This window comes from Accipiter gentilis, chromosome 21 (genome assembly GCF_929443795.1).
Source record: "Accipiter gentilis chromosome 21, bAccGen1.1, whole genome shotgun sequence".
NCBI lineage: Eukaryota > Metazoa > Chordata > Aves > Accipitriformes > Accipitridae > Astur > Astur gentilis.
This window is the reverse complement of record NC_064900.1, coordinates 15688707-15714598: the sequence shown is the minus strand read 5'-3', so window position 1 is coordinate 15714598 and position 25892 is coordinate 15688707. Positions and strand designations below refer to the sequence as shown.

Sequence of the window (25892 nt, the reverse complement as noted above, 5' to 3'; positions counted from 1 at the left end):
CTCTGCCAGGAAACAATTTCCCTTTCTCAGGAAGCTCTGCTGCTTGGCTTTTGTTCCAAAAGTTAAAACATTCCTTTTCCACACTTCTTTTTTCTTTTTGCTTAACAGAACTTTTTAACCTCAGATACACTTGTTTTCAGTGTTTCCTCCCAAAGTCATCAAAATGACACATTCATGCAGAGTGTCTGTGTAGATAAAGGGAAGAGTATTTAAATAGACTAGGAGAGGTACCATATGACCCTATTTTACTCCTTGGGTCTGGGCAGATTTAGGATCTGCCTGACAGTAAATAGCATGTCTGTAGCAGAGAATCCTGGAAAGAGGATCCTGGTTTGCCAGACTTCCACATCCCAGTGACTGGATGAGGCCTCCCACTTGAAAGACAGAAAGGAACAAAACCAAACCCCATGGGCTGTGCTGTGACCCTTTCTTGTACCTAGTGGAGACCCCAGAGTAAATGGTTTGCAGAATTAAAGCTTTTCCTGTGTCAGTGGAGAGGGATGATTCTTCTGAGCCCCTCTTCTCCCTCACTCCCCATTTTAAACTATGGTTGTCTGAGTATCCCAGATCATGGTGATAGCATTTTGGAAAAGCCTTCTTTCCTGTAATCCTGTAGTCCAACTGGCAGGACACACTACTGTTGAGCAACATATTATGCATACCTTCTCATACATTCCCAGGATCTGCTTATCTGAAGAACAGGGGAAATCATCAGCATTGCTTTATCGATTGGTGCTGCTAGGGAACTGCTGATTTTCGTCATGGAAATGACCAAGCCCATAAAAACTAGGGGTGGTTTTCCTGTCTGTTTCCACGTGGTTGGTTAACAGTTGTAGAGAGGCAGATGCTCCTTTTTCTAAAACACCAACTCTACAGCCTGAATTTGGGATCTGAGATGGCAGCTGTACCCAGCAGCAAGAGTACCTGTTTGGAGGACCTGTCTATTTTACTGGTGAAGCCTGCTACCTGTAGGTGGTATAATACCACAGAGACTCAGCTGTCTTGGTGACTTACAGACAATTACATGGCTTTCGCAGTTTGCAACACGGCATGCGTAAGAATGAACTTGGTCTAGAGACGGGAGATCTGTTGTGTAAGGAGAAGTTATTGTTACACATTCACTGCACAGTTCCTTCACACCTAGTTATTGTCAGAGGCACAGGGCACTTTATTCTTACGGAGTCTTGCATAGGCAGGTATTTAAGTCTCACTTCATCCAAGCCACAATTTATCTAGCTGTAAGTCTTTTGCCAGAAACGCTTTTACATTAACATCAAGTCTGAGGCATATCTTTATGATATCTTATCATCACTATATGGGTCCTGGTAATGTAGTGACAAGGATGAGGTTTATCTGCCCCATTAGTGCCAAATGATGTTTTCACCTGTTAGAAAGAAAAAAAGACATTAGACCAAATTCTTGTCAGATATGAGCACATCACTTGCTAAAAGCAAAGACCCAGACACCGCTTGCCAGATCGGCAGCTGGTATAGATGCATGCGCTTTTTCTTTTGTTCTTCAGCATCAAATTTTGAAAGAGCTCAAAACACACACAACAGGCAGCAAGGTGGTAAGCTGGTTTTTGCATACAAGAGTCCTTACACATATAAACTTGTTTACCCTTTGTACTGAGATGCACACAGTGTTTTGGTCAGTGTGGATGACTAGTGGCTAATCTGCAAAGGATATTGATTTACCACTGCCAGCTTCAACAAAGCCACTGTTCATCTCAGGCTTCTCAAATCCGTGCTCTCAGCATGATTGGACCACAGCTCAGATTGTGCTTTTGTGCAAGTTGGTAGCTATGGCATGCAGTGGTGCTTTTCCGAGCATCTTGAAGTACTTCACAAAATATGAAACCTTTCCCTCATGCTCTACCACTGAACCAAGCCACATGCTGCTTCTTAAGGCAAGAAATTTATTGCTCACATAGGTCACAGCTTTTCAAGCACAGAGAATTAACACATGCAGTTTGGAAAGCCTCAGTATCTAAATGATGTAGACCAATGACTTGTTCAGAGAAAGACACAAAAATGCAAAGGAGAGGGAAAGCTGACTCAGAAGAATGGAGTTAAACAAGTCAGTGTGGCTTTGCAGTGAGACAGAGGACAGTAATCTAAAACTTTTAACACAGAGGAAACAGAATTAGTTAGTGCATCAGAAAAGCAGTACACCTAGGAATAATGGGATCCAATTAAAGGGAAGATGTATATCTCACCAAACAACAGGAAAGACTTCTAGCAGTGAGGTCTAGCAGGATTTGGAATAGTATAGTGGCAACCAAATGCAGTGGAAACCCATGACAGATTAAAAAATAGACTGGACAGAGCGTTAGAAAGATAATGGCAGGAGCGATCTTCTATTGCATTCAAGCAATAGTATTGATAGGGTTACCAGAGGGGCAGGACCATATTGTTTCTGCAGTTCTTCCACATGTGGGGCTGCTAGCAGAAGCTAGTGGCTATTCAGCATCAGGCACCAAAAGCGTTTATGATTCCTTCCTGCTATACCATATTGTTCAAGCCCTGCAAACTTCTGCCTATGGGAAACTTAGGTCAAAATAAATTGGCATCACATCTGCAAGAGTCTGGGAACTGTTCTTTTATTGCCTGTGTAAAACAAAACCAATTTTTCTTTGTATTCTTCCTTCCTGTTTTACGAATGGGTTTCTTTATCCTTTAAAACTGTGTACTGCAACAGCAATCATGGGTTATTCAAGCCAATCATCTTGAAATACCTTTCTGCTGAGTGTCATGGTCCCCTGATTTAAGTTCAGACGAAACAGGTCCTGGTTTCATATACACACACTTGAGCCTATGCGCCAGGTTTCCTAGGAATTTCACCCCTTGGGCCCTGCACCAAGCATGTGTTTAACTTGTAAAATGTGCACGGTACAATTTGGTTTCCCACTTAGTCTTTACGCAGTGTGCAGAGTCGTCAACACTGTCCCCTCATGAAAACCCAGAGTTTTCATTCCCAGTTTCAAGGTATTCATTCCCAGTTAGAGGCAGAGGGGCTGTCCATGCAAACAAATACAGACATACACACTGGTCCTCTAGACCACAGGTGTCTGTAAAGAGGACGAAGTGGAAGAAAAGCAATGGATTGCTGAATGCACTGGAGCATGAGGTGACAGGAGACATAAAGGTAACAAGTCAGACAGGTCACCCACACAGAAAGGAAAGAGTCTTAGCCCCTTCTTTGTCGTCTCCTAGCTCACTGCAAAGTTGTCTTTTCCACTCATATCAGAACTTCTAATCTCACGTACTACCAAGTCCTGCTCTGTACAGCTCAAGAAGCCTTTGCCCACAGCCACCCAGGGATTCCTTCTCAGCCCCTCTGTTCCTGCTCCTTTGTATGCACTGAGCATGGGAGTCGCCTTCCTTGGCTCTGCCCTCCCACCCCAGTCCCCTGCCCTTGGCACTGGCATCTCACACTACTCCAGTTCTGACCTCAGACACCTGAGGTGGGTGACCCACCAGCGACACTCTCTGTGCCAGGCCCTGCAGGACTTTCTTCAGGAGTGTGATGCTCAAGGTCCAGTCTCACAGGGTCCATCCTCCACAGCAGCTCCATGCTCTGATCCAGCAAACTGAAGCCTGCATCATCTACAGCAGCTCTTCGAGCCTTTGTAGCAGGCAGCAGTTTAGCCTGTATATTCTCAAAGGCGAAAGCTGGAAGCCTTTTCTTTTTGTAGCCCCTGGGAAAGAAAAGCTATCAAGTAATGAAACTGTCATACTTTATTTCTTCTGCCTCTGATCTACAGCTCAAAAATTGCTGGATCATTCTCTTGTAAGTTGAATGTAATTTTTCTTCTCAACACCTTTTATTTTAAGATCTATGGATTCAGTGACATGCCGGCCAGAGCTTCCTAGTGCCAATTTACTCACTGAGCAAGTGGCGTGCCAGCACTGAGCCCACGCTTCATGAAGACCTGGTTCCGGCGGCCCAGCTTTAACCTGGAGAAACTGTGTGTGAAGTTGAAGGAACTTAGTCCCCCTTCTTGTCACAGAAAGAACATATAAACAAGGTTCAGTCAGCCATCAGGAAAAAGAAATAGAGCACTGAAGTGAGGAGGGTGTTTCAAAGGTCTTGTAAACATCAGGTTTCTCCTTTACAGGGTTGTTGGGAGAATTTTATAAGCAGATTAACTCAACAGAGATAATTATCTTTCTCAGATCACAGAAAAAATCCATGTCAAAGGCCAAGCTACAGCTCAGGAATTGCTTGTGCATTTTCCTTAGGCTATATAGTAGAGTAATTTGCCTATGGAAATCACTAAATTTCTAATGGATCATTATAGCTGATCCAGACTGGGCTGAAAATTGAAATAGGCATTTTCAAACATAACAGCAAATTACAGCTGCCTGGATCCATTTGCCCAGTGTAGGGCCTGGTTTTCAGGGGTCTCGCAAACTGGAGATTCCAGATGGAGCTGAAGGGAGGGCAGCTGCTGAGAAAGCAGCTTCGCTGACCCAGATCCTCAGTGCCGCTTGGGGCCACTGAGCCCTCCAGGGTCCAGCTGAAAAGACATCTCTGGGGATATAGATTAGCATTCACACCTCAAGCTGGCTGCTAGCTGAGTGCTTACTATCACTTTCCTCCGCTCCATATCTGCATATCTTTTTAGACTAAATTCCTGGCTCAGATAAATATGAACCTCCTCCTCTGACCTGCCTGTATCCAGTGTAGACCTAATTTAATAGCAATGTGTTACAAAGATAGCACAGTCCTAACTGATGAGTCCTGGAAGCTGCACTAGTTGGGAGTTCTGTGTAGGCTCATTTACCCTTCTGATTTTGTGTTCCCAGCGTTATGAATTAAGAGGAGTTGAATCCCTGTGCTGCTACAACTAGGCTGCCTCTAGTGTTCAGGTTAAATGGGGAGGTATCACAGTCTACTTACAGCACTTTTTGAATTGTTCCTGCTCCTCATATTTTCTGTGTCCCTTTTTTGACAGTTCAGTGACTTCAGTTTCTAATTTGATCTTCTGAATAGCTTCAGATTAGATAATTAACACATACTATATAGGCACCTGCTTAAAGTTCATCCTCTTTAACCATTCCAGCAGTCCAAGAGCAGTCCCTTCCTTATCCCACCTGAAGCACCTTGCGTCCGAGCCCCCTCTTGTTGAAGTTCATCTTATTTCAGACATCTGCTAAAAGCGGGGCTTTCTTCCTCACCCCATGTGAGGCAAGCAAGGGAGAAGCTAAACTGAATAGCAGTTGAAAGGTGATTCACTGGACCGAGGCCTTTCCTCCTACAGGGGCTGTTCCATTCCCTCAGCCCATTTCCTTCAGCGCAGTTGCCCAAGCATCTCCGTGTCTGTAGGTGGGAGCAGGGTGCAGCCTCCCACTGTGTCCACAGCTACAGGGCTATGCAAGTCAGTTCAAGCAACACTGTGATTTGGATGGTTTAAAATAATAGTTTTCTGCAAGGTACATTTTAACCAACAGAAAGGTGCTCATCTCAGAGGTCTGTATCAGATGACAACCATGGTTTGTGCAGTTTATCCCCCACCGAAGTAGTATGCATGCTTGCGCAGCCTTCCTGGCCATCTCTCTCCCCTGTGCCTTTGTCGAGGAGACTGTGCTCTTATGAGATGCTCGGATGCACTTGCCCCACAGACCGCACTATTTTCCTTCTCCCTGTGGGCAGCCTGGGAGGTTTTGCTGGTTGTTCCTCCATTAGCTCACCTCTCTTCCTTCTAGAGCAGCAAGAGCTCCCCAGAACAAGGCCTGGAAGTACACACACAGAGGCACCAATTAATTTGGGGAAACTTGACAGGATGTGTACAGTTCCCAGACCATTAAGAAAAACAGATGTCTGAGAGGGAAACATTGGGAAGCCGAGAAGGATCCTGGGGAAAACCCCAGCCAGGAATGGAGCTCTGTACAAGCAGCTGGTCCAAACAGCACACTAGGAAAGCAGCTATGTCTTATGGTGGCCATCACTGCTCTTCTTCAGAAATACCATCTCACCCTTCCACCCATGGAGGGATTTGCTAGTAGCGTGAGTATCTCAAGGACAAATCCCAGATACTGGTTGTTGTACAAGCTGGTAAGGACACATGGGAAGCAATACCCTCCAGTCCAGCCAGACCGCTGCCTTGGTAACAGCTGTTGTCAGCTGTAGATTAAGACATCAGCATCACTCTACCAGGGGTAGAGATCAGTCCTTGGCTCCAAAGGAGCTATTCCGTATGCGGAGTGTCTATGCTTTCCTAAAACAACACAACCCCAGCGACTTACCTATTCAAAGGATAATTTCTGAGAAGTAACCTCTTTCTTTCCCCCACATGCCTTTAACATAAATATCTGTATTTTAGGTATCTGCAGTAGCTCATGTCTGGTTGTATCAACCAAGTTTTCAGGCAGCATTTGTTGCTAGAGGGCTCCCATCAGATGGAGACAAGAGTTAATGATGGGACTATACACCCTGCCTGACACATCAGAAAAGCCAGAGTTCTTCCTGAACTAAGCTGAAAGCTTTGTAGGTGTTCATCTAATGAAGATTAAGTTTGGAGAAATGAAAAATGGTGCTGCTTGAAAGAGAGTGGGGATCTTCAATTATTTAGGAAAGTGGTGCATTGGCTCTCAGATGATACTGAAATCCTGCTGCCCACTAGCCTCCTTCATTGTGACCTTCTCTGAGAGAGGAGCTAAGGGCTGTATTTGACAGGGCATTTCAGAGTAAGGGACCTTGCTTTTAGCATCCCAAACCAAATTTTCATAATCTTGAGTAACAGGAATGTTCAGTGTATCTGCTGCAGGATTCTGGCTCACTGGCTGCACTGATGTTTTAGAGGCACAAAGTATTTCCCCAAAACCACTTAGAGTTATTCTAAACTTGATGGAAAAAGACTGCAGATGTGTCACTGGTGTTGACTTGGAGCAAGGGAAGAGCTCTGCAACATCAACATTGTTCTTTTAAGACCAAATGCTCATTACAATGAGCAAAAAAGTGAAGTATTTTTAAAACAGACATATTTACTCGAAGGAAATAGCAGGACACTGAGTTCCCAGGACTTCATAAAGGGAGGAGACACATTAATTTAGTCTTCTAGTGTAGTCAAACTTAGTAATTGAAGAGATCTTTGTTAAACTAGTTGTGTCTTTTTATCCCGGTGCTTAAGGTTACTAATGGCTCAGCTCCAGTTTGCAGTGTACAGGGTACCACCAGGTAGTAGCTAGATGGTTTGAAATACATTACCACCTACAGTAGCCAGATAGTACGCCATCAACTTCTGAACCTTGCTGTACTTTTTTTTCTTGAAGCTGTAGAATCTGAAATATCTCAGCCTCCTCTAAAAAGGCATGTCTTGTCCTCATCGTGGCAGAGTAAGTCTTGAATGGAGACACTAGTGCACCCCAAAGACTCAGAAAGGAGAACCCCGTGTGGTTTGTCTGGGCTTAAAACCCAGCATGGATGACTTTTTGAAGTTGCATTGTTTCAGGTGACAGGAAAACCCCTCTTGCAAAGAGCTTCTCCGGAGAAAGTTTGCTGTACTGCTTGGGTGGGCATAGCCTCTGTGCCTTTCATTGTTTCTCTGCTTGTGTGGCTGTGTATGACCTTATTGAGCCAGATATCAACTTTATCCACAAGCCTTTTCCTGCTGCCTGAAATTATTTCCATGTTGGCTGCTGAGCCTGTCTGTAAGCAGCTGTGTCAGGCTTGTAATGAGGCAATTACATACGCATGGCCCTTTTACAGGAAAGGCCAAGGCTGTTTCACCTTGAATTGATTGGAGGCTTATCTGTTTTCTCTGCTCTCTCAGTCAAGCCAGTCGCCTCGTCCGTAGGCAACTGGCCTGGCTGGCAACATTGATTTTTACCTCGCTGCCTAGCCCCCCTACCCTTTCCTCTTCACTGTCTGCAAGCAAATCATAGAATCATAGAATCATTGAGGTTGGAAAAGACCTTCAAGATCATCGAGTCCAACCATTAACCATGCCCACTAAACCAGGTCCTGAAGTACCCTGTCCGTTGTCATGGATCTTAAAAACCTCCGTGATCTTGATGATCACAATCTCTTCTTTCTGTACGTGGCATGGCTTCTCCCCCCTGTAGCAATAGGAGTTGCCTTGCCTTTCGAGAACCTTTTGGGCCTTTCTTCTTGAATATTCTGTCTTCTGGCACTCAGTCTCATTTCAGTTGTTCTACTGTTGCTACTTTCAACTTCTTTAAGCTTCTCCTTCCTCTTACATCGTTGACTTAGTGGTCTAGGGAAACCATCGTCTGACTCTGCTTGCTGAGCCTACACAGGTTACTGTGCATAGACCTTTGTTAGGGTACAGCCCTGCAGCTGCAGGCAGGAAGGGTAAACTGAACAAACAGGGTATGCATGTGACCGAGATGTGAAATCTGTTGTCTCACTAGCAAAGCATCTTTAATACACCCTTATAATCATGCTGGATAATATAAAATTTTTAAAAATCTTTGGAAACCAGACTGAAATCCCATTAAAAAGATAATTCACTGGGAGGGAATGAGTCCTTCAGGGCTGTTGGACTTTGTTAGGACTTGCTTAGGAAGAGTTTTGTGGCAACTGGTCATGTCAGTTAATATGTGCCTAAAGTACCATGTACGACACAAAATCCAAATGGTGACTCCTCATGGATACAGAGGTGAAATGCATATACCTGGTCTGCGTACACGTTCATGCAGAACTGTGACTGGGTTAATGATTCCATTGGTGTGAGCACAGTACCAAGCAAATGCATCCATTTTGATGCCATCATGAGAAGTCATACAACACTATGACTGTGGAGCTCAGATCCGTTAATACAGGTTTCCTTGGACTGCAGTGTAGTCATCCTCAGACACATGCGTTGTGTAGAACCAGTGTGCCACAGAGGACCAAAGGTCAATGTGGAACTCGTGAAGTCCCAGACTAAAATTCCGTCCTGGATTTTGAGTAGCTGAGGGCAAGTTATTGTGTCCTAGATCAACTACAGGACTAGTGCAGAACTGAAACAGTCTAATCCACACCTTCAGCCTGGAAAAAAACGTTGCAACCATTGCCTGACTCTGCTGGTTCCTTCACTTCACTAGGCATCTGCCTGCTTGGCATTAGAATTCAACCACTGCCTGGGCTGCTGCTTGTGTACAAGCCTGGGATCGCCCTGCCTGACCTGTTCATAGGTGGTCGGCTGCCCAGACTAAACTGGCATTAGAAATCAGGCATTTCCCTGTTACACTTCCCCCGCCCCACATCTATTTCTCCTCTCCACTCCTTTTCCTCTGAGCACGGTGAACACAAGAAAACAGGAGCAGGCACCTCACAAAAAACACTTCTCAGAAAAGGAAATGGTGACACCCATGTGTTGCTGGAGGTTTCTGCAATCACCTCAGCCAAGGAGTCCCAAAACACTACACGTACACACAAAATAATTGATTTACTTTTTAAATGGTCTGCCACCTCCTTCCCTGGGCTGCAAGTTGTGGCTGAACAGCCCGATGCCTTATTCTGCACAGGGCACAGCAGAGCCAAGAGCTGCTCGCGTCCGTAGGGGACGGGCTGAGGTTGCATACGTGCTGTCCCTGCACAGGCACGCTGCCCAGCAGAGACCAGGTGCTGCAGTTCGCTGCCTCTTTTGGAAACGACGGCGCTTGATCAAACCATTCCTGGCAGCCTTCGACAGACGTGATAAGACACTTGCTCAGGCAGTGGACGGCCTGGACTCCATTCTGCTCTCAGGGGCTGTGGGCTCCAAACCCTTTGGTCTGTCTAGCAAGAGATGATTTTTAATCCAGTGCTTAGGGCAAGGCTAACACGAGCACTTGCCAGCCTGCCCGTTAAAGCCATGCCAACGGGCAGCAAAGACTTCAAGGTTCCCCAGGGAGAGGGGAGCATACGCACCTGCCTGGTGGCCTGAGTGCTCTCCTGACAGGTAAAACCCTGACTTCCCTCAGGACCCTTTCTGTGGGGTATGCAGCAGTGGCTAGATATGCATAAAAATGCACAAGCCCATACATTGCCCTATCATCAGAGACTCCCAACCGTGAAGGTTTGAGGTACTGCTGCTGTAATGAATCGGCCTGTGCAGTGTTGGGAACATGAGGCGCTAGGCAATTGCCAAGTATTGTCATTACTAAAAGGGAGACTCAAGATCTCACTTGTAGCTTTCACGGCGATACTTGCTGGTTTTGCTAATCTCACCAGGCTGTGCTTAGCAAGCACAGGCCAGGCACTCCTGAGAGCTATATGCCATGGCATGAAGAAAAGAACAACTTGCCACAAATCCAGCCACAAAAATTTTCAACACCAGCCAAAGACCAGTGTGAGGTGTCTGGCATACCCTTCCTATATAAGGGCCTTTACAGTCTGGACTGTTGATGTTAGGACATGTTATTAATGAACTCTACAGAGGCAAACAGGAGGCTGCCGTCTCCACTTTGCACCCAGGAGGCTGTGAGGACAGCAGCAGCAGTCCCATCTCATCAAGTTAAACCGAGACCTCATGCAGTTACTCTGCTGAGAAGAGATGCCTTTTGGAAGATGTGGAGAAAGCTGGCATTGGTACTGACCATCCATCATGAAAAACAATGCTACACAACACTTGCGTCGCACCCGCTTTGCTAGCAGAAATATGTCAACAGCAAAGGGAGGGACTTCTCAGAGGGGAGGTTAAAAGAACAATTATCTCATCTTATTTTCATTGTAGTCACTCTCTGAAACAAAAGCAGATAGTGTATTCCCTTCTAATTTCCTGATGTCTACAGATGTTTCCTATAATTCTGTTGTGAAGGGCATAACTCCTCGCTTGCTTCTCTGGCACTGGCAGATCTCTGCTGCTCGCATCCTCCCTCCCGGCACCAGCCGGCTCTACTGACAGAGGCAGCCATGGCATCGCTGGGGGTGATGGAGACATACCTGTACTTGCAATGCTTTTGAACCACACCACCTAACTCCAGCCACCACCCAGTGGTCCCCGTTGCCCCGTACGATTAGGGTGGGTTTTTGTTCGAGATAACCATTTGTCTTGATGTTCAGGACCTCTAGGCAGTCCCGAGGTTACTTGGAGGAAAGTACCAGAGGAGGACCCTGAGCAAGCTTCTGATCCAAACAGGCAGCAATGCTTTCTTGAGAAAAGCCTCACTCCAACCACTGTCCAGTCTAACTATCCAGTCCCTTTTACACGTAGGCATGGGTAGCTTGAACCAGTGAAAGAAGGAGAACCAGCAGGAGTTTCCCCTCTACTTTTAGCAGGCAAGGAGGGGAGTGTGTGAACCATTTATTTACAGTATAGTGGACATGTTCAACACAGTGCCCCTTCCTTTGAAAGTTCCCTTTACTAGTTTCTGGCTACATGATACCTCCCGCCTGCACCCAATTCCCGAATCTTGCTTTTGTGAGCCTTTAAATTTGGCAGGTCTGAGTCTCTGTAGTTTTGAAATTACTGCACTGTATTTGGGAGCTGCTTGCTGTCTTCGGGATGAAAACTGCTTATCGTTGCTGAGCTGGAATATCCTCACATTACCCTTTGGGCACTGCTTGACCCTGAGTGCCAAGATGGTAGCAGTCCATGAGGGAACTCTGAGAAGGAGAAAATCAAGACCAGACCACTGCAAGTCTTGAGAAAAATGTTGCCCTAAAGCAAACTCTTCCCAAACACAGGGAAATATTACGTATTTTTACATATTTTATGTAAAGTAGGATTTTCCTGCCCTTTCTCCTAAAAACAAATATGCAACCCTCCTTTGAAGTCTGCATTCCTCATACTATTCTGCCCTGTGTTATAGTCAGAACTCTTTCCTCTTTATCACTCTCATTGTAGCTATGCAATAGCCTTGCAGTTGAGTTCAGACACACTCATCCTATGTTCATTCATCTGTTGTGGAATAAGTGTTGACCTGGGTACCACTCTGAGGAGGGATGTTGTACTTCTCAGAGCTGTTCTTGTGGCTAACTTATTCACAGACTTAAAGAGACAGGCTTCTTACACTCACGCAAGAAACTTGCTCTCCACTGAAAACATTACAAAAAGGAAGAGTTTAAGAGAAGACCTCACATCTGTGTTCCTGCAACATGCATTTCAGTCGTCTAGTGAAATCTTTTTTAGCGCTGCTGTGAGAGCTCCTGTTTTCGTTAAGACTGGAACTGAAGAGACCTGCTAGAGATCGGTAGCGTGTGTAATCAGGAGTCCTTACCTCCTCTCTGCCTGTCTCCAAAACTTCAATGTCTAGTATTTTTCAACTTTTTTTGGACATTTCTCAATTAGCAAGCACTCCCTTGTCCGAAGGAGACCAAAATCTACAGCTACATAGCAATAGGCACAGAAGAGACGTGTGCCTGAGTCAGAGGAGTCTTAAGCACGTCTTCAGGGCCCAGGAGCTCAGACTGGTCCCAAACCTAATCTGAGGTCCTGTTGTTTTCACAGAGCGATCAGAAATCTGGAGCCCAAACTCCATCATTCACAATATATTCCCACAGGCTGCAGATTGCTTTCCCTGGAACTACAAGATTGAAGATTGACTCTGTTGCATGTGACATCAACCAGACCTGGAGGCCACTCTGCACTGGCTGAGGCTTGACCTTAACATTGAAAAAGCTCTGTCTTGGAAGTGCAATGGTTCTGCACAGTTGTGCACACCCTCGTGTGAGACAGACAGAGGCTTAGCACTAATTCCCTTTGCTGCAAGTCAAACTAGAAACCTGTTTGCACGACCTTTAAAATGCCAGTCCTGGCAAACAACAGCCAAGGATTTTGCAGAACATGCTGGGATCATCATTATACACCTCAACATACCCTTATACTCTTTCACAGCTGGATTGCATGTCCTGATATTAGCCCCAGAATTCTCTTTGATTCTTTCAAATGGAAATCTTACTTTATTTGATCGGCTTTCTGTTGTGTTTCACTCCTGCATCCTGGCAATGGGATACCCATGGCAATTTGAGGCTGCTTATTCCTCTTTGCCCAGTCATCTGACGGCAGCTTGTAGGAAAAGGATGAGGACTCTGTGTATGCTGCCATTCTTTAAAGCTCACAGAATTCTCATCTGGGATATGAAATGGAGGTGTTTAGATTCTGGTAAAGATTGACCAAAGAAAACACAACAGAAAGAGAGAAGTAGAAAAATATTCTTTCTTTTCTAGCATTTAGGATATACCTGAAAGATGTGCAAGGCATTCTGTTCTTGTCCTGTCCTGGACAGTAACTGTGATAAAGCTCTGATGCACAAAGTTTGCAGAGCTAGCCTAGCCTAGCCCCACCAGAAGAAGGTACAGAAGTGGCTTACATGATAGCTTTTGCTCAGGTGGAGCACAGTAATTATCACTCCTGTTCTATTGTGAATGGTAGGAAATATAGGTAGGAGCCTTGGCCTTGCATCCCAGGGTGTTACGGGCTACGCTGACACAATGATGGACAGGACTGGCTATAACGTATCACAGAGCCCCAGCTGCAGCCACTTCTAGCTGGGGCTTCTGCCAATAATTAAAATTTACCACAACCAGACGAGGAGCAGCTTCATTGCCAGATAAGACGCCAAGTGCATAAATAAACCACATAAATCCCTCCTGAAACAGAGAGCTGGAAGGTCTCCAGTGAGAATGATTTGTGAAGGGTAAAGAGAGAGATGGGAAGAAGGATGCTTCGCTGGGACAGAGAGGGGTCAGTGTAGCAAGAAGAGGTTTGTTTATTCAGGGCTTACATCTTGGGATGTGTTGCTTCTTGAGCCAGGGGCCCAGCACGCTGCTGAGCTCCAGTCGGAACAAGCATCGTGAGATTTCCTTCTAGGGATGTAAAAGATGGTCCAAGGCGAGTGTGAGCCCACCCACTTCCTGGGCAATCTGTGCTCAGCCTGTGTTGATGCTTTCTGGATCACGAGGAAAATGAGCAGGCTCAGACTGTGGGTAGCAGCCTCTCCTGATTTTTGCTGCCCAGTTCCTCACGCTGTGATTCAGGTATTTTCCCACCCTCTTGCCTTTCAGTTTGCTCCTTTGGGAGAGTTTCTGTTTTAAACCTACCCTGCTAACTTACTTCTCCCTTTGCAGTCCAAACAATGTTCCCCTTTCAATATGATCCTGATGCCACTGACGTACTCAGATGGACACAGATGAACGAATCAGTTCAGGTTATGTTGGCAGGAGGGTGCAAACCGGCATTCATCTAAGTGGCAGATGCAGAGAGATGGCTTTGAATGAAACTACAAACTACATATTAGAGAGATTTTTCCATCGATAACTTGGGTCCAATCCTAATTAAAAACTATTCTTGAGCTTTTTTTAGTTCATTTTAAGAGGAGTTCCTTATGAGCTGCCCATCTAATCCTATCTGCACTCAAAAAATGCGAGAGTCAAAATAACTGGTGCCTGAAGAGGTTGAAAACGAAAATCCAGTTACCTATTCCCTGCCATTGAACAAGACAAAAAGAGTGGCAGATTCGCCCAGGTGAAACTAAACTTGTCTGTTCTGTGCTATTCTCTGCTTTAAGGCTAAGACCATACCCAGGGACCCATTCCAGGTTTCTTTAGATTATTTTGCTTGAACAATAAATGACCCTAGGTGTAGAAGATAGTTTGGTGGATTGGCCTCTTTGGACACTTGCCTTTAGAACAGGTACTAAAGCTACTCCTAACTGAAGGAAAGATTTATTACTTCAATTCATACAGACACATTACTATTATGTTTTCCATTGTTACTGAATATTACTGTGGCCTTTAAAAAGGTAGGACTGGTCTGACACGCAAGCGTGTTTGGCTAGTAATGAGATGCATTCATGATGCATTCTTCAGAGCGTAAATTCATGTTGTCTCCAGAACTGTACCTTAGATGATGTACCATGTGAATATTCAGCGGCCTTTTGCCTCCAGCTGGCCTCAGCGGTCCAATAGAAGATGAGCCAAGGAGAAGGGATTAGCTCTTGCCTATGGAAATGGTCACCCCAAATCAGTGGGGCAGTATGGGAGGAGCTAGTACTGTCATCACTTCTCGCTTCCTTGAACTGCAAGCGAGTAGGACATCTCCAGTTCATCAAACCCTGTCTCTGCAGGCGAGTCTTTTCAAGAGAAAGGCTACACAACCTTAGCACAAGGGTAGGAGATACTCACCCCACTCCAGCCCCCAGGGAACCCTGCAAAGAGGGTACGTTCCCTGCTACAGTTTAATGTCTCATTCCCAAAATGCTGCTTTCTGTGTCAGAAACAGGTACTTGAGAAGTTTGAGAACGGCTCTTTTCAGCTAAGCTGATTGTGAATTAGTTCAGTTATGCTGAAAAAACAGGCACCTCTATCAGATTAAGGCTGTACTGCTCCCTGCACAAGGTGAGAGAGTTACCCCAGTGTATGTGGTATAAGCTTTCCCATGCGACAAGGCCTGTGATCATCTGGCTCCTCAAATCCTGCAGCTACCTTACTGAAAAACAAGAAGGGTAGGTGTCACATCTGGGAAGGCTTTGCGCAGAGACCATGTCATTTGCCTTCAGAGGACTGAGCCAGGCAGGGAAGAGGGGGTCTGCAAGAGGCTCCGTTCCCTCCTGAAATCCAGTGCCTTGATGAGGGTTGATGCTTTAATTTCAAAGGAAATCACAGCACTGTTTCCCAGAATTTCTTGCTGGCCTCCAGGCAGAGTGAGATGATGGTTTATTTAGACTTAAGTAGTTTCCTCCCCACAGATGTGTCTCCCATTCCTTCCTTAGCTGAGCAGGTCCTACAGATGTAGAGCTTTGGCTCTGCTGTGCAGCAAGGAAAACCCGCTCCCCAGCCACCCATGTAGCTGCTGCTATTTGAAGTGGGGCTTCTGGAGATCTCTGACATGGTATTTGTGGGGCTTTGGTGGATGCTTAAGGGAAACTTCTTCCGAATCACTCGGCTGCCAGTAAGGTGCTCCCTGCGATAGCTTGCAGGCACTCCCGGGGTTCACAGCCTGCACTCAGCTGTGTCTCAGGTGGGAGGCAACAGATTGTAAGGTGAAATACCAGTGCCACAGACCAGAAGAGCCTTTACCAGCAGGCATGCAAAAATATGATTTTTCCGTCATATCAGCCCTCTGAATGGGAGGACACATAAGCATGCAATTTCCTCAGCCTCTGGCCGGAGCAGTTAAAGGGAAGTCCTCACCCCTGTGCTGCAGTCTGCTCCTGCCACCCCTCCATCCCCTCCTGCTACGGCAGTGCAAGCGCTTGTCCGGCTGTGCTGTGAACTTGGTTGCTGAAATGATCTGGGTTAAAAATAACCTTGTAAAGAGTTAAGGGACATATTTTTAGCCCAGATCATTTCAGTGATCTAGTTTACAGCCCAGCCCCACAAACTCACACTGGTGTGAGGGAGGGGGGAAGGGGGAAAGGAAAGGTCAAGGGAGAATGAGCAGTTGGAAACATAAGCTGTCTTTCTGCCAAAACCAAGACCTTATGAAACTGCACCCCAAAAGCAGTGACCCTCTCTTGTTTTCATATAGCTTACTGACAGCTGCCTTCTCGTGGCACAGTGTTCAGAGCTGGGTGGTGAGGATCACTATTTCTGGACCCTGTTTGCATAATCAAGACACTAGCCTTGAGGCTCAGATGCCTTATTGTGTCTGCCTCTGACACACTATATTTGTCATTATTTTGCCACATTTCCTTTTGCTGAGGTAGATTGTATGTGCAGCAACAAAAAACCCCGTGAGGGTCATGGGGGAGCTTTGCAGAGCTTGTGTGAGTGCAGGGTATGGGAAGGCAGCTGGCATGATGCACTGGTATGAGAAGGGGCTGCAGGGAATTGTTCCTGCAAAGCTCTTTAGAAGCAAGGGAGGGATGTGGAAGTCAGGGACTCGCCTCAAAACCACCAGCATGAGAATGGGGGTGGAAAGTGCAGAGGACCAGTACCAAAGATGGTGTAACCGTCACTGATTTCAGGGCCGCTGAATACTCCAGCCTTGCAAGGTGCTGTGGAGGGCTTGCATCTTAGATAAAAGGTGCTTCATCTGCCCAAAATACCCTACCTGCAAAAGCAGACAAGTCAGAGGTTTCATAGTGGAGAGAAGGAGACTAGAGCAGTACAGATCTCTGCTGTTATTCAGCTGGTATTTAAGTGCTGCTTAAGCCAAAACACTCCACTGTATGGCAGCTAATAGACCTTTGCTCTTTTCATGAGCCAAACCAGCTGCACAAATCCAAGCCTGAACTTCTCCTTCAGTATCTGCTTCTGACTCCCACTGGCACCCTTTCACACTAGCATTTCCAGTACCATATTATGGGCAGTGACAAAACTCATGGGATACCAGTCCTGTGAGATGGAGTCATGATAGCTTTCAATTGCAAGGGGGTGGGTCATGACCAAAACTGCTAGCTGAGAGCTGTTGTAGCCAGTTTTGCACCAGTCCCAGCATGACATTAAAATTCACCCCCAAAGCTACCTCTGGCTTTCCAGCTTTCCCCAGGAGTCTTTGCAATTTTGATTTCATAAGAAACTTGTCTGCAGTGACACTCTCCACCTGTAGCTTAAATACATAATCTTTAACAAAAGTTTGTGAGTACCCAAATGGGATGCACAGAGAAACTCTTCAATCTCTTTACTTCTTTTCTGTGGGCCTTTAATATGCACCTTGTCTCACCTGGTGCCCATGGTGGGTCCATGGGCTCTAGCAGGAGAATTGGCAAATGTCACTGAGCCAGGTCAGGACACTGCTGTCCTGAGAGGCTCCCTCTGTAAGATGTTATTACTCCCACATCAGGCAGCCTTACTACCCCTCGCATTTTCTGGTACATTAAATTGCCAGTGAAGTTGGGATTGTTCTTCTCCAGTGCTACCAAAGGGACCAGGTTCAGTTTTAAAAGCAGATGAAGAAAGATGGGGTTGAAAATTATTTTCAAATTTACTCAATTTTATGAAGTTATTTGAAAGAGGAAAGTGAAACCCCTTACAGAGAACTTGCTAGTTGCACTTCCTCTCTGGCAGACAGTGCCATGCTTACATTGATGGTATAATTCAATTCCTGTTTTGCTGCTCTGTCTGAGATTTTTCTAATGCTTAGTCACTTATTTTTAGGGAACAGTAAAAGACCTTAGAGTAGCAGTCACCAAATTACTGATGGAGTAAGTCTTTTACCTTAACTTGCTAGTTTTAGTCCATGCAGTCCGACAATGCTTCACTTCTGAAAAGGAAAAGAATCAGCAGCTGGCTGCAAAGAGCACAAAATTAACATCTGAGTAATTTCACATTTTTTGCCAAAAAAGAGCAGAGCTGCTCCTCTTCATCATTCATAAAAGTGGTGGTTTATGTCATGAGACAGGAAAAATGACCAGGAATGGGAAAGGTTCCATGAATATCGCGGGGCAGGAGACAGCCAGCACTGAGCTCTCGGGTGAGAGGAGCAGACATGTATCTTAGTCATGGAAGAGTCTGAGGGCTGGTACATGCTCTGGGGTGAGAGTGAGAAAGTGAGGCTCCCCACCTTCCTCCCAGTGGGAGGGAGACTGCCAGTCCAGACCCTGGAAGTCAGGGGGATGGTGTTCTCCTGGCAGTGCAAGGAAGGGAACTTTTTACATCCAAGTGCCCTGGTACAGTGCTTTTCCTTGACTAGAAGACATAGAGCCTGGCACACCAGCTGGGGAAAAAGAAAAAAAGAAGCTGTAGAAAAAGCTGGATACAGGACGGCAGTGTAATTGCCAGAAAGGGTCTGAGAAAGGACTTTTCCTGTTGCAAAACGCGTAGCGTAATCGGAGAGTCTGCAGCTGGCAGTTTTGGGAGGACACAGCCCGTGGGCTACTTGTGCTAATCTTAGAATGGCATGTTCAGTGCTTCCTGCACCATGGCCAGCGAGCTTCACGCTGGCGAGAGCCGTGTTGCAATCAATGCCTTCTACCAGCAAAACAAGAAACGCATGGAATCACTCCAGCCTCACAGCTTTGATCAAATCCAAAGAAAGGGAGCTGTGTTTTCAGGTTGTAACTAAAAAAAAAAAAAAATTAAAAAAAAAAAGAAGAAGGAAAGAAAAAAAACACAACCACCCCAAAACAAGAGGTCAAAGAGGCCAAGAGGAAGTGCAGTGTCTTTTCTGGGTAAAGGAGAAAGGCTGTGAAAGAAGCTCTTGGAGAAAAAGGGACTATGAGGGAGGCATCCCTTCCACCACAGACACTGAGCAGCTGCAGCTCCTTAGCCTCAACTGAGTCCTCAGTTCAGGTGTCTGTTCTGCCATGCCCAGGTATCCTGGGAGCTGGTATGCTGAGCCAAACCTTCCGATCCATCCTGCCTTCCCCAGGTTTATTCTCTGCTCCCTCCTCTTTCCAGCCTGCCTTCCCTTCATGGCAGGGAACCAGCCTGCATCTGGGAACAACTCTCCCTCCCCACTTAGCCCAGCCATTATTTTTTGTGTGCAGCAGGTTGCCCTGAAGTCTGCTTAACTCACTGTTTCTTCCGTTCCCCTTATCTGCCACTTCTCCTGCCTGTAATTACTCTAATGAAGCCTGAAAAGGTGGGGAGAAGGTGCTAGAAGTTCACTGAGAGGAGACAGCTTGATACAGCTTTTGTGGCTGGATGCAGGAAAGCTGGTCCAAAGTGTATGGGAAGTTTAAAACAGGGGAGTTGCAGTTAGGATCCTGGAAACAAGAAATGACAGACATCTACTGGGGCTTGTGGGCCTGGGAGAAAGAAGATAGCATTTATTGGGAGCATTTATTTACAGGTCTCTGAGAAAAGGAAAGGCCCTTTTCCACAATGCAAACAGGCCTTAGCCATGCTGCTCTCTACCAGGTGTTTCAGACTAGAGAGTGCTCCAAGCTGTGGATCATGAGATGATTCTTAATGTAACCTCCTGAATTTGCTTTTAATCTAGAAACTAGGAATCTAAAGAAATTCCTTCTTTAATATGATTTCAAGTTTCCACAGCTATTTCTCCAGCCCCTGTAGTGTGGTCACCCAAAGGAAATGGTCCACGTGTGAGCCAGATGGGTGTTTTGAGGGCCTTTCACCTCCAGTGATGCTGAAAGAGTGGTTCCGTCTTAATGAGGCAGCAGGTCCTTCCCAGGCAGAGGGGTGTAAAGGGAAAGAGCTCTGCTGGAGCCTCTGAAGAAACAGAAATGTAATCCTCTAGTAACAGCTTTTGGGGAAATTTTCTGACTGAGAAGCAGAAGGGTATTGAGGCAGAGACCCCTGAGAGAAGTGTGGTGCAGGTCATGTGTTCACGGTGGTGGTACAGGGAGCGGAGGTACGAGGTTCCTTGCTGATGGTTTGTAGCCTGGTTTGTTGTTTTGAGGTCTCCGCCTCTAACACAACAAGGATCGTTGGCTAGTTGTTCTCAGTTCCCCTGGTTCGGTTTTCCCTGGCATCAGATACTAGAGATGAAGAACAAGGTTTCATTTCATCAACTTTGATTTCAAGGCTTTCTACTCATATTGCTTGATACACACATAGCAAAGAAAACAAGGTAAATGTGGGATGACACCAGAGCTGTGTGCTGTGGGAAGAGCTGCACCATCCAGTCTCCAACAAGCCTCCCACTTCTCAGCCTGTTGTTGACCCAGGGGAGGGGAAGTTGCTCTCAGCCCTGGTATTTCCTTCCCTCCCCGCCACCCACCTTGAGTATTTCACTGCCAAAAAAGTAGAACAGCACAGGGACATCCCCAAGCAGATACTGGCTTGCTTCGAGGACAGGGAATGGCTTCTCACAGCAGAACCACTGGAAAAGGAAGGGCACCATTGACCAGGGCAGTAAAAAAGGGATGGGAGGGCTGAGAAGGTGGATGGGAACATCCTTTACTGCCCCACTCCATCTGCTCACTGCAAGGAAGAGATGGGGAACAGACACTTGGCTTGAAATACTTAGTTTGCTTCCAGTGAAAAATACTAAGTGTATGCTCTTCAACTAGAGCTGAAAGGCTCTGCATGAATTACTGTTTTTCTGGGATATTTGAAAATGCTGCTAGGTCCTGTCTTCCCAAACCTCTTGCTCTCAGACTGGATGATTGATGCCAGATGTGAGAAACTCTGCTTTAAGTCCCTGCTTACTCTTGAACTTTATAACACATACGCAGGCTTCTCTCTAGCCTGCTTGCTTTTCCCAGCTTTTGCTCATAACTTGTTGTTCCCAATTTGTCAGAACAGGCCAGCAGAGACCAACTCAGAGGTGGACAAGTCGGCATCACCCTCAGTGGCTCAGCTAGCAGGGAAATTCAAAGAGCAAGCAGCCAATATCACTGGAAAAGAGGTAAGGAGCACTGCAGCCACCAGCAGGTAATAGACTGGGAATTGAGGCATTCACCTCTGCCTGTAGGAGTTGGAGCATCAGCGATTTGAGCGTGAATCTGCCTTGATTTTGAATCTTCACAAAGGATTGGTCTCCTAGTGCAATGCAAGCTAAGACAGTATCTTCCATGCATTGCTAACGTGTGGACAAGTATTTTGGTAGAGCCATACCTCAGGACAACTAGACACTGTAACTGAGACACTGGAAAGCTTGGTAGGGTACATACACATACTAACAGCAGCAGACAGCAATGCATGTGCTCTCTGGGCTGGCTTTTGTGGGCAGAGGGCAACAATGAATAATGAAATAGCTAACATGGAAAAAGAAATCAAACAACAGATTACGCAGTGTAGAAGCCAGTGGCAGGTCACCACCACCTTGTTCACAGAAGGAGAAGGTTTCCTCCAGGTAATCCCTTCTGTATGAGTCTGAGAGACAAAGCTGCCTCTTTACTTGCCCTCGTTACCTCTTCCCAATGACTTTTCAGACTCCGTGCCTACCTCTGTCATGCTGAAATTTATTTTATTGAAAGCCCACTATGCCAAGCACTACCTCACAAGCTGTCTTTCACCAGATAAGCAGAACACTAGCATACCTCTCTTAGAAAGAAAGGAAAGTTAGAGTGTTTATGGACGGAGGCTGACATTTTAGGAGAGCCCCCTGTATCATTATGGACTTTTTTAGAAGTATAAATGTTTACCATTTACTTCAGTCAGTAGGTGCCCCTTTAAAACTGAACTGCTTCCTTCTGCTGCTCAGTTGCTTTCAGCATGTCCCAGGCTGGACCTAAGGGGATTCTCCCTGTCAACCCTCCGGTCTTTGGCTGGATGCAATGGTGACCTCTGTCCTGCAGTGCTGGCATGCCACTGTCTACCAGAGGTTAGCACTCCCATAGCCAGCCCCCAGGATGGGAATAGCCAATCTCTTCCCAAGCACTCTTTTTTTTCCCTCTAGTCACCAGCGCACCACTCCATCCGTTCCATTACAGTCATTTCCTCTTTTTAAGGTATGGGATTTAATTGCACTAAGTCCCTCACCCTTCAGAAGGCAGCAAGTTCCCAGACCTCTCTTGTGTTATCTGCAGACCTCTGCTGCTCCCAAGCCAAGGCGGTGTGGAGGGGCCTCACAGTGGGGGGAAACTCATTTTCTCCAGAGACAGAGGAGGACAAAGTTTCCTGTCTTTTCTCTCCAAGCCATCTGTCACTTCCCCACCAGCTTTCTCAAGCTGGCTTCAGATTAATGGCTGAGTGGATAGTCTTTAACCCTTGCTTGACCCATACCAGCAAAGGGGAACCTATCAACCAGGGAACCTCTGATACATTCACTGTGGCACAGTGCTGCATTTCATGGTTGCAAAATGGTGGGGTTTCAGTAAGACATGGTATTATTGCTTCCTAGCATCACATAAGGATAAGGGCAAGGCTGCCCTTGGCTGCTTAGAGATGCAGCATTGCCATTGCTGGGTACAGCACCTCCAGAAGTTAAGTGTCATCAAGTCTACAGGTCCTCCAAGACAGTCAATTCTACAGAGGGCAAAGATGCCATAATCCAACTTTTCACATGCCTGCCATTTAGAAGGTAACCAAATTATTCAAATATTACATTGTGGATATTATCCAAGATCCACAGTATTATCTGTTTTGTCTGTTAACCTATAAAAAGTGTGTTAACAGCTTGGCAGGAGACTACAAACCTGGCATGAAAATAAAGGCAGCTTGGCTTCAAGACCAGAGCAATAGTTATGAAGGAGCAACTCCATAGGTGCTGTGCTATGCATCTCTTCTTTCCTAGTGAGCACTCTTGTACCTCTGAGAGCCTAAGGACATTCAAAAGGAACTGGTGTCCCTGCTGTTAAGTTGCCTTGTTCCTTCTCCCTTGGAGAATCTGTTTTTTAGTCAAATTAAAGGTTACAGCTGAGGACTTGTCTCTGCGAGCTGCTCTTCTTCACTAGAGAGAAACGAATGGGGTTGTACAGCTTGTTGAAAAAGCCAGAATTCCCCTTTTTGCCCCTAAAATCTATCAGATGCAAAATAGGAAAATTGTGAACCAGATAGGCAGCTGAGACTTATTAAAAGGAAATCCTGGTAGTAAGACAGGACAGAGAACAATAACAAGCTATCTCAGTGTGAGGGGGTTTCCAGCAGGATGCTTTGAAGATGAAACTTCTGGAAAGGCTTCTCTACCCTCCACAGCATAGAACAGTGTCCTTTGCACAAAGCCTGAAGTGTCATGGTTCATGCTGTGGAAAGAGATATAGACTACTTTTCCAACACTAAGATTGGGCTCGAGATGCTACAAGCACACTGAGCATGCTGCCACATGCCATATGCTAATATCTTGTGCTACCTTTGGATGACTCCTTTAGGCAAGCTGAGCCCTGCCATCCAAGCAGGTCACTTACAGAGCATGCCCTTTGGTGCTTGAATTTCACTTCCTTTTATAAAACCCCTCATTTCCCTGCTGCTGAGTTGGTTGTTTTCTTCTCTTAGGTACCACCACATAAGCCAGCTCGGAGGAAACCACCATGCTCTCTTCCATTGTATTCCCACAAAACTGAGACAAGTGACAATGATGAGCAAGTGAGTATCAATTTAATAGGGGGGCAAGGTCTCTCCTCTCTGCAACCTTTTCTCTCCTGAGACACAAGCCTGGAGGTAGCAGAGAGGTCAGACTGTGCAGCAAAAGACATCAATCATGCAGCATCAAACCTTCCCCTGCTCACACACATGTACTGACTCAGAGTCAGCTCCACGCTGTTTCCCACTCCTGTAGCATGGATACACATCCCATTTCTACCGCTTTTGTTTTTACCCTTAGAGCACTGACAGATCCACCCAGTTACCACCTTTCAAGCATTTTAAAGCAGGAACTGTTGGCATTTATCAGATTTGAACAGCGCTTAGCACAGGGAGCATCCATGCTGTTTGTTGCCTTCAGATGAACTCTAGAGGTTTGAGTATAATGGCAAATAGTTCTGCTCTTGAGATTTTCCGTCTTCACAAAAAGGGAATAATTAATCCAGAGTCAATAGGGGTTTTGTCAGCAATGCCTGCAGAATATTGTCTTGAGGTGTTCTCCATACACCCTTGAATGAGCAGGTCCCAGTAAGCTGGCTGCTAGTCACTAAAGTGCTCAGGCACTTTCCAGTCACTTGTGTCCTGTATTTCAGGGTATGAGGTCTACCCACCAAATTTCACATTGTCACCTGCCCTTAACAAGGGGGTGGTTCTTCGTCCTTCTTTTCTGACAGCTACAAGCTCTTGTTGCCTCCATGCCAAAGCAGCACAAGCTTTAAAATCTTAGATTCCTTCCTTTTCCTTTGGACCTGAAAAAAAGCAATATGCCCCTTCTCAAAGCAATGCTCTCCCTTTCTCAAACTGTTTTCAGGCTTTCATAGCTCTACCTTTCTAGCCACTTAGGCCTTTCCTGTGCATACTAATTGGATACCCTTTAACTCTGTTAGTCAAGTGGTGGCAGAAAGTCTTTCCTGTCAGAAAAAGTTCACAACGTTTACCAACATTAAGGCTTGTACCTTTTAAGAGGTAGAATTCTAATCTGTCTTGTCCTGAAATAATACTAGGGGAAACTGTCATAGGTTAGATACCTTAGTGAAGGCCATGTAGCAGGAGAGCCATCACACATCACCTAACTCACATACTTCAGCCAGAAAGCAAACAATCACCTTTTCTCCCAGAGGAAGGATACATATATGTAGAGCCCTGGGATGGCTAGCTAACAAAAGGGGAGCAGGGTCAGGAAAGAAGCAAGCAAGCTTTTGTGTGAAGGTGCTATATGAGGCTTCATTTGCTCCCCTACTAGCACTTTCTGCTTATCTCATCCAGGTTTTCTCCCTTCATTGTATTTCCTCTTTTTCACCTACTTTACTGTGACTTTTTCATGTTTCATTTTGTTTTGCAGAAGCGGTCTCCAAATGCTTGCCCCATTCCTAAGGTCAAAGTGAAAAGCTCCCCCATGATTGAAAAGCTGCAGGTAGGTCTTGGAAGAGCCCACATGGCTCCCTCAGCAAATTAAAACTGATTGACATTTGTCATAGCTACTTCCCTTATGGAACAGCCACAGGGGAAGGGGATCCAGGAGCCAAGGGTGACGGATAGGTAAGCAGGGCAGTGGCCTCACTGACGAGGGCCCAGTGCCACAATACACAAACAAGGAAGGCAGAGCAGGTCTGGCAATGCTAACCAGTGTCAGAAACAGTCCAGTGATTCTCAGTCACCTCCATAGGCAGGTCAGTGCATGGGCCAGCATCACTGGGATCTGCGGGGTACGCGCCTGGGCACAGGCATGGCAGCAGCACAGCTCAGGTAAGGACCAAGGGCTAGACCCTCAATTTAAATACAGCTCGTGAGAGAAAGTGAGGGAAAGCTGAGGCTTCTTTCAGCTCTTTCTTCGCAGCAGTCTAAATCAAACTGAGCCACCCGCACCCTATTGGGGAGCAGGCCTTGAGTGCAGGCAGCTAAAATCCTGGCAGTGGGAAGTGCACTCCGGGCTCTGGCTCTCCCCCGCGCGTGCCTAGAAGCTCTGTGCTTCCCTCGCCTCGATTCCCCCAGTTACGCACAAACACACCCAGTGCTTCTTGCCCTTTTTGTATCTCCCCGCCGTGCCTGATTCATGCCGCCGAGGGCAGCTCAGCACTCGAAAGCCCGTGGACGTAGTGCCCTGCCGCTGCCAGCTGCCTCTCCGGGCAGCACGTGCAGCTCCAGAG

General features: G+C 46.2%; 1 protein-coding gene across 2 annotated transcripts in view; it reads left to right on the top strand.

Annotated features, from left to right (window-relative positions):
- The window catches only part of RCSD1 (RCSD domain containing 1), a 35199-nt gene that overhangs the window by 4067 nt on the left and 5240 nt on the right, over positions 1-25892 (top strand). Inside the window, exons 2-4 of one of the 2 annotated variants that reach the window (XM_049824347.1) lie at positions 21023-21130; positions 23659-23748; positions 25088-25159. In XM_049824347.1, coding sequence (XP_049680304.1) covers positions 21023-21130; positions 23659-23748; positions 25088-25159 — 270 coding nt within the window. Of the gene's footprint in view, positions 1-21022; positions 21131-23658; positions 23749-25087; positions 25160-25892 lie in introns of those variants that run through there. The other variant, XM_049824348.1, reaches the window with a different exon arrangement.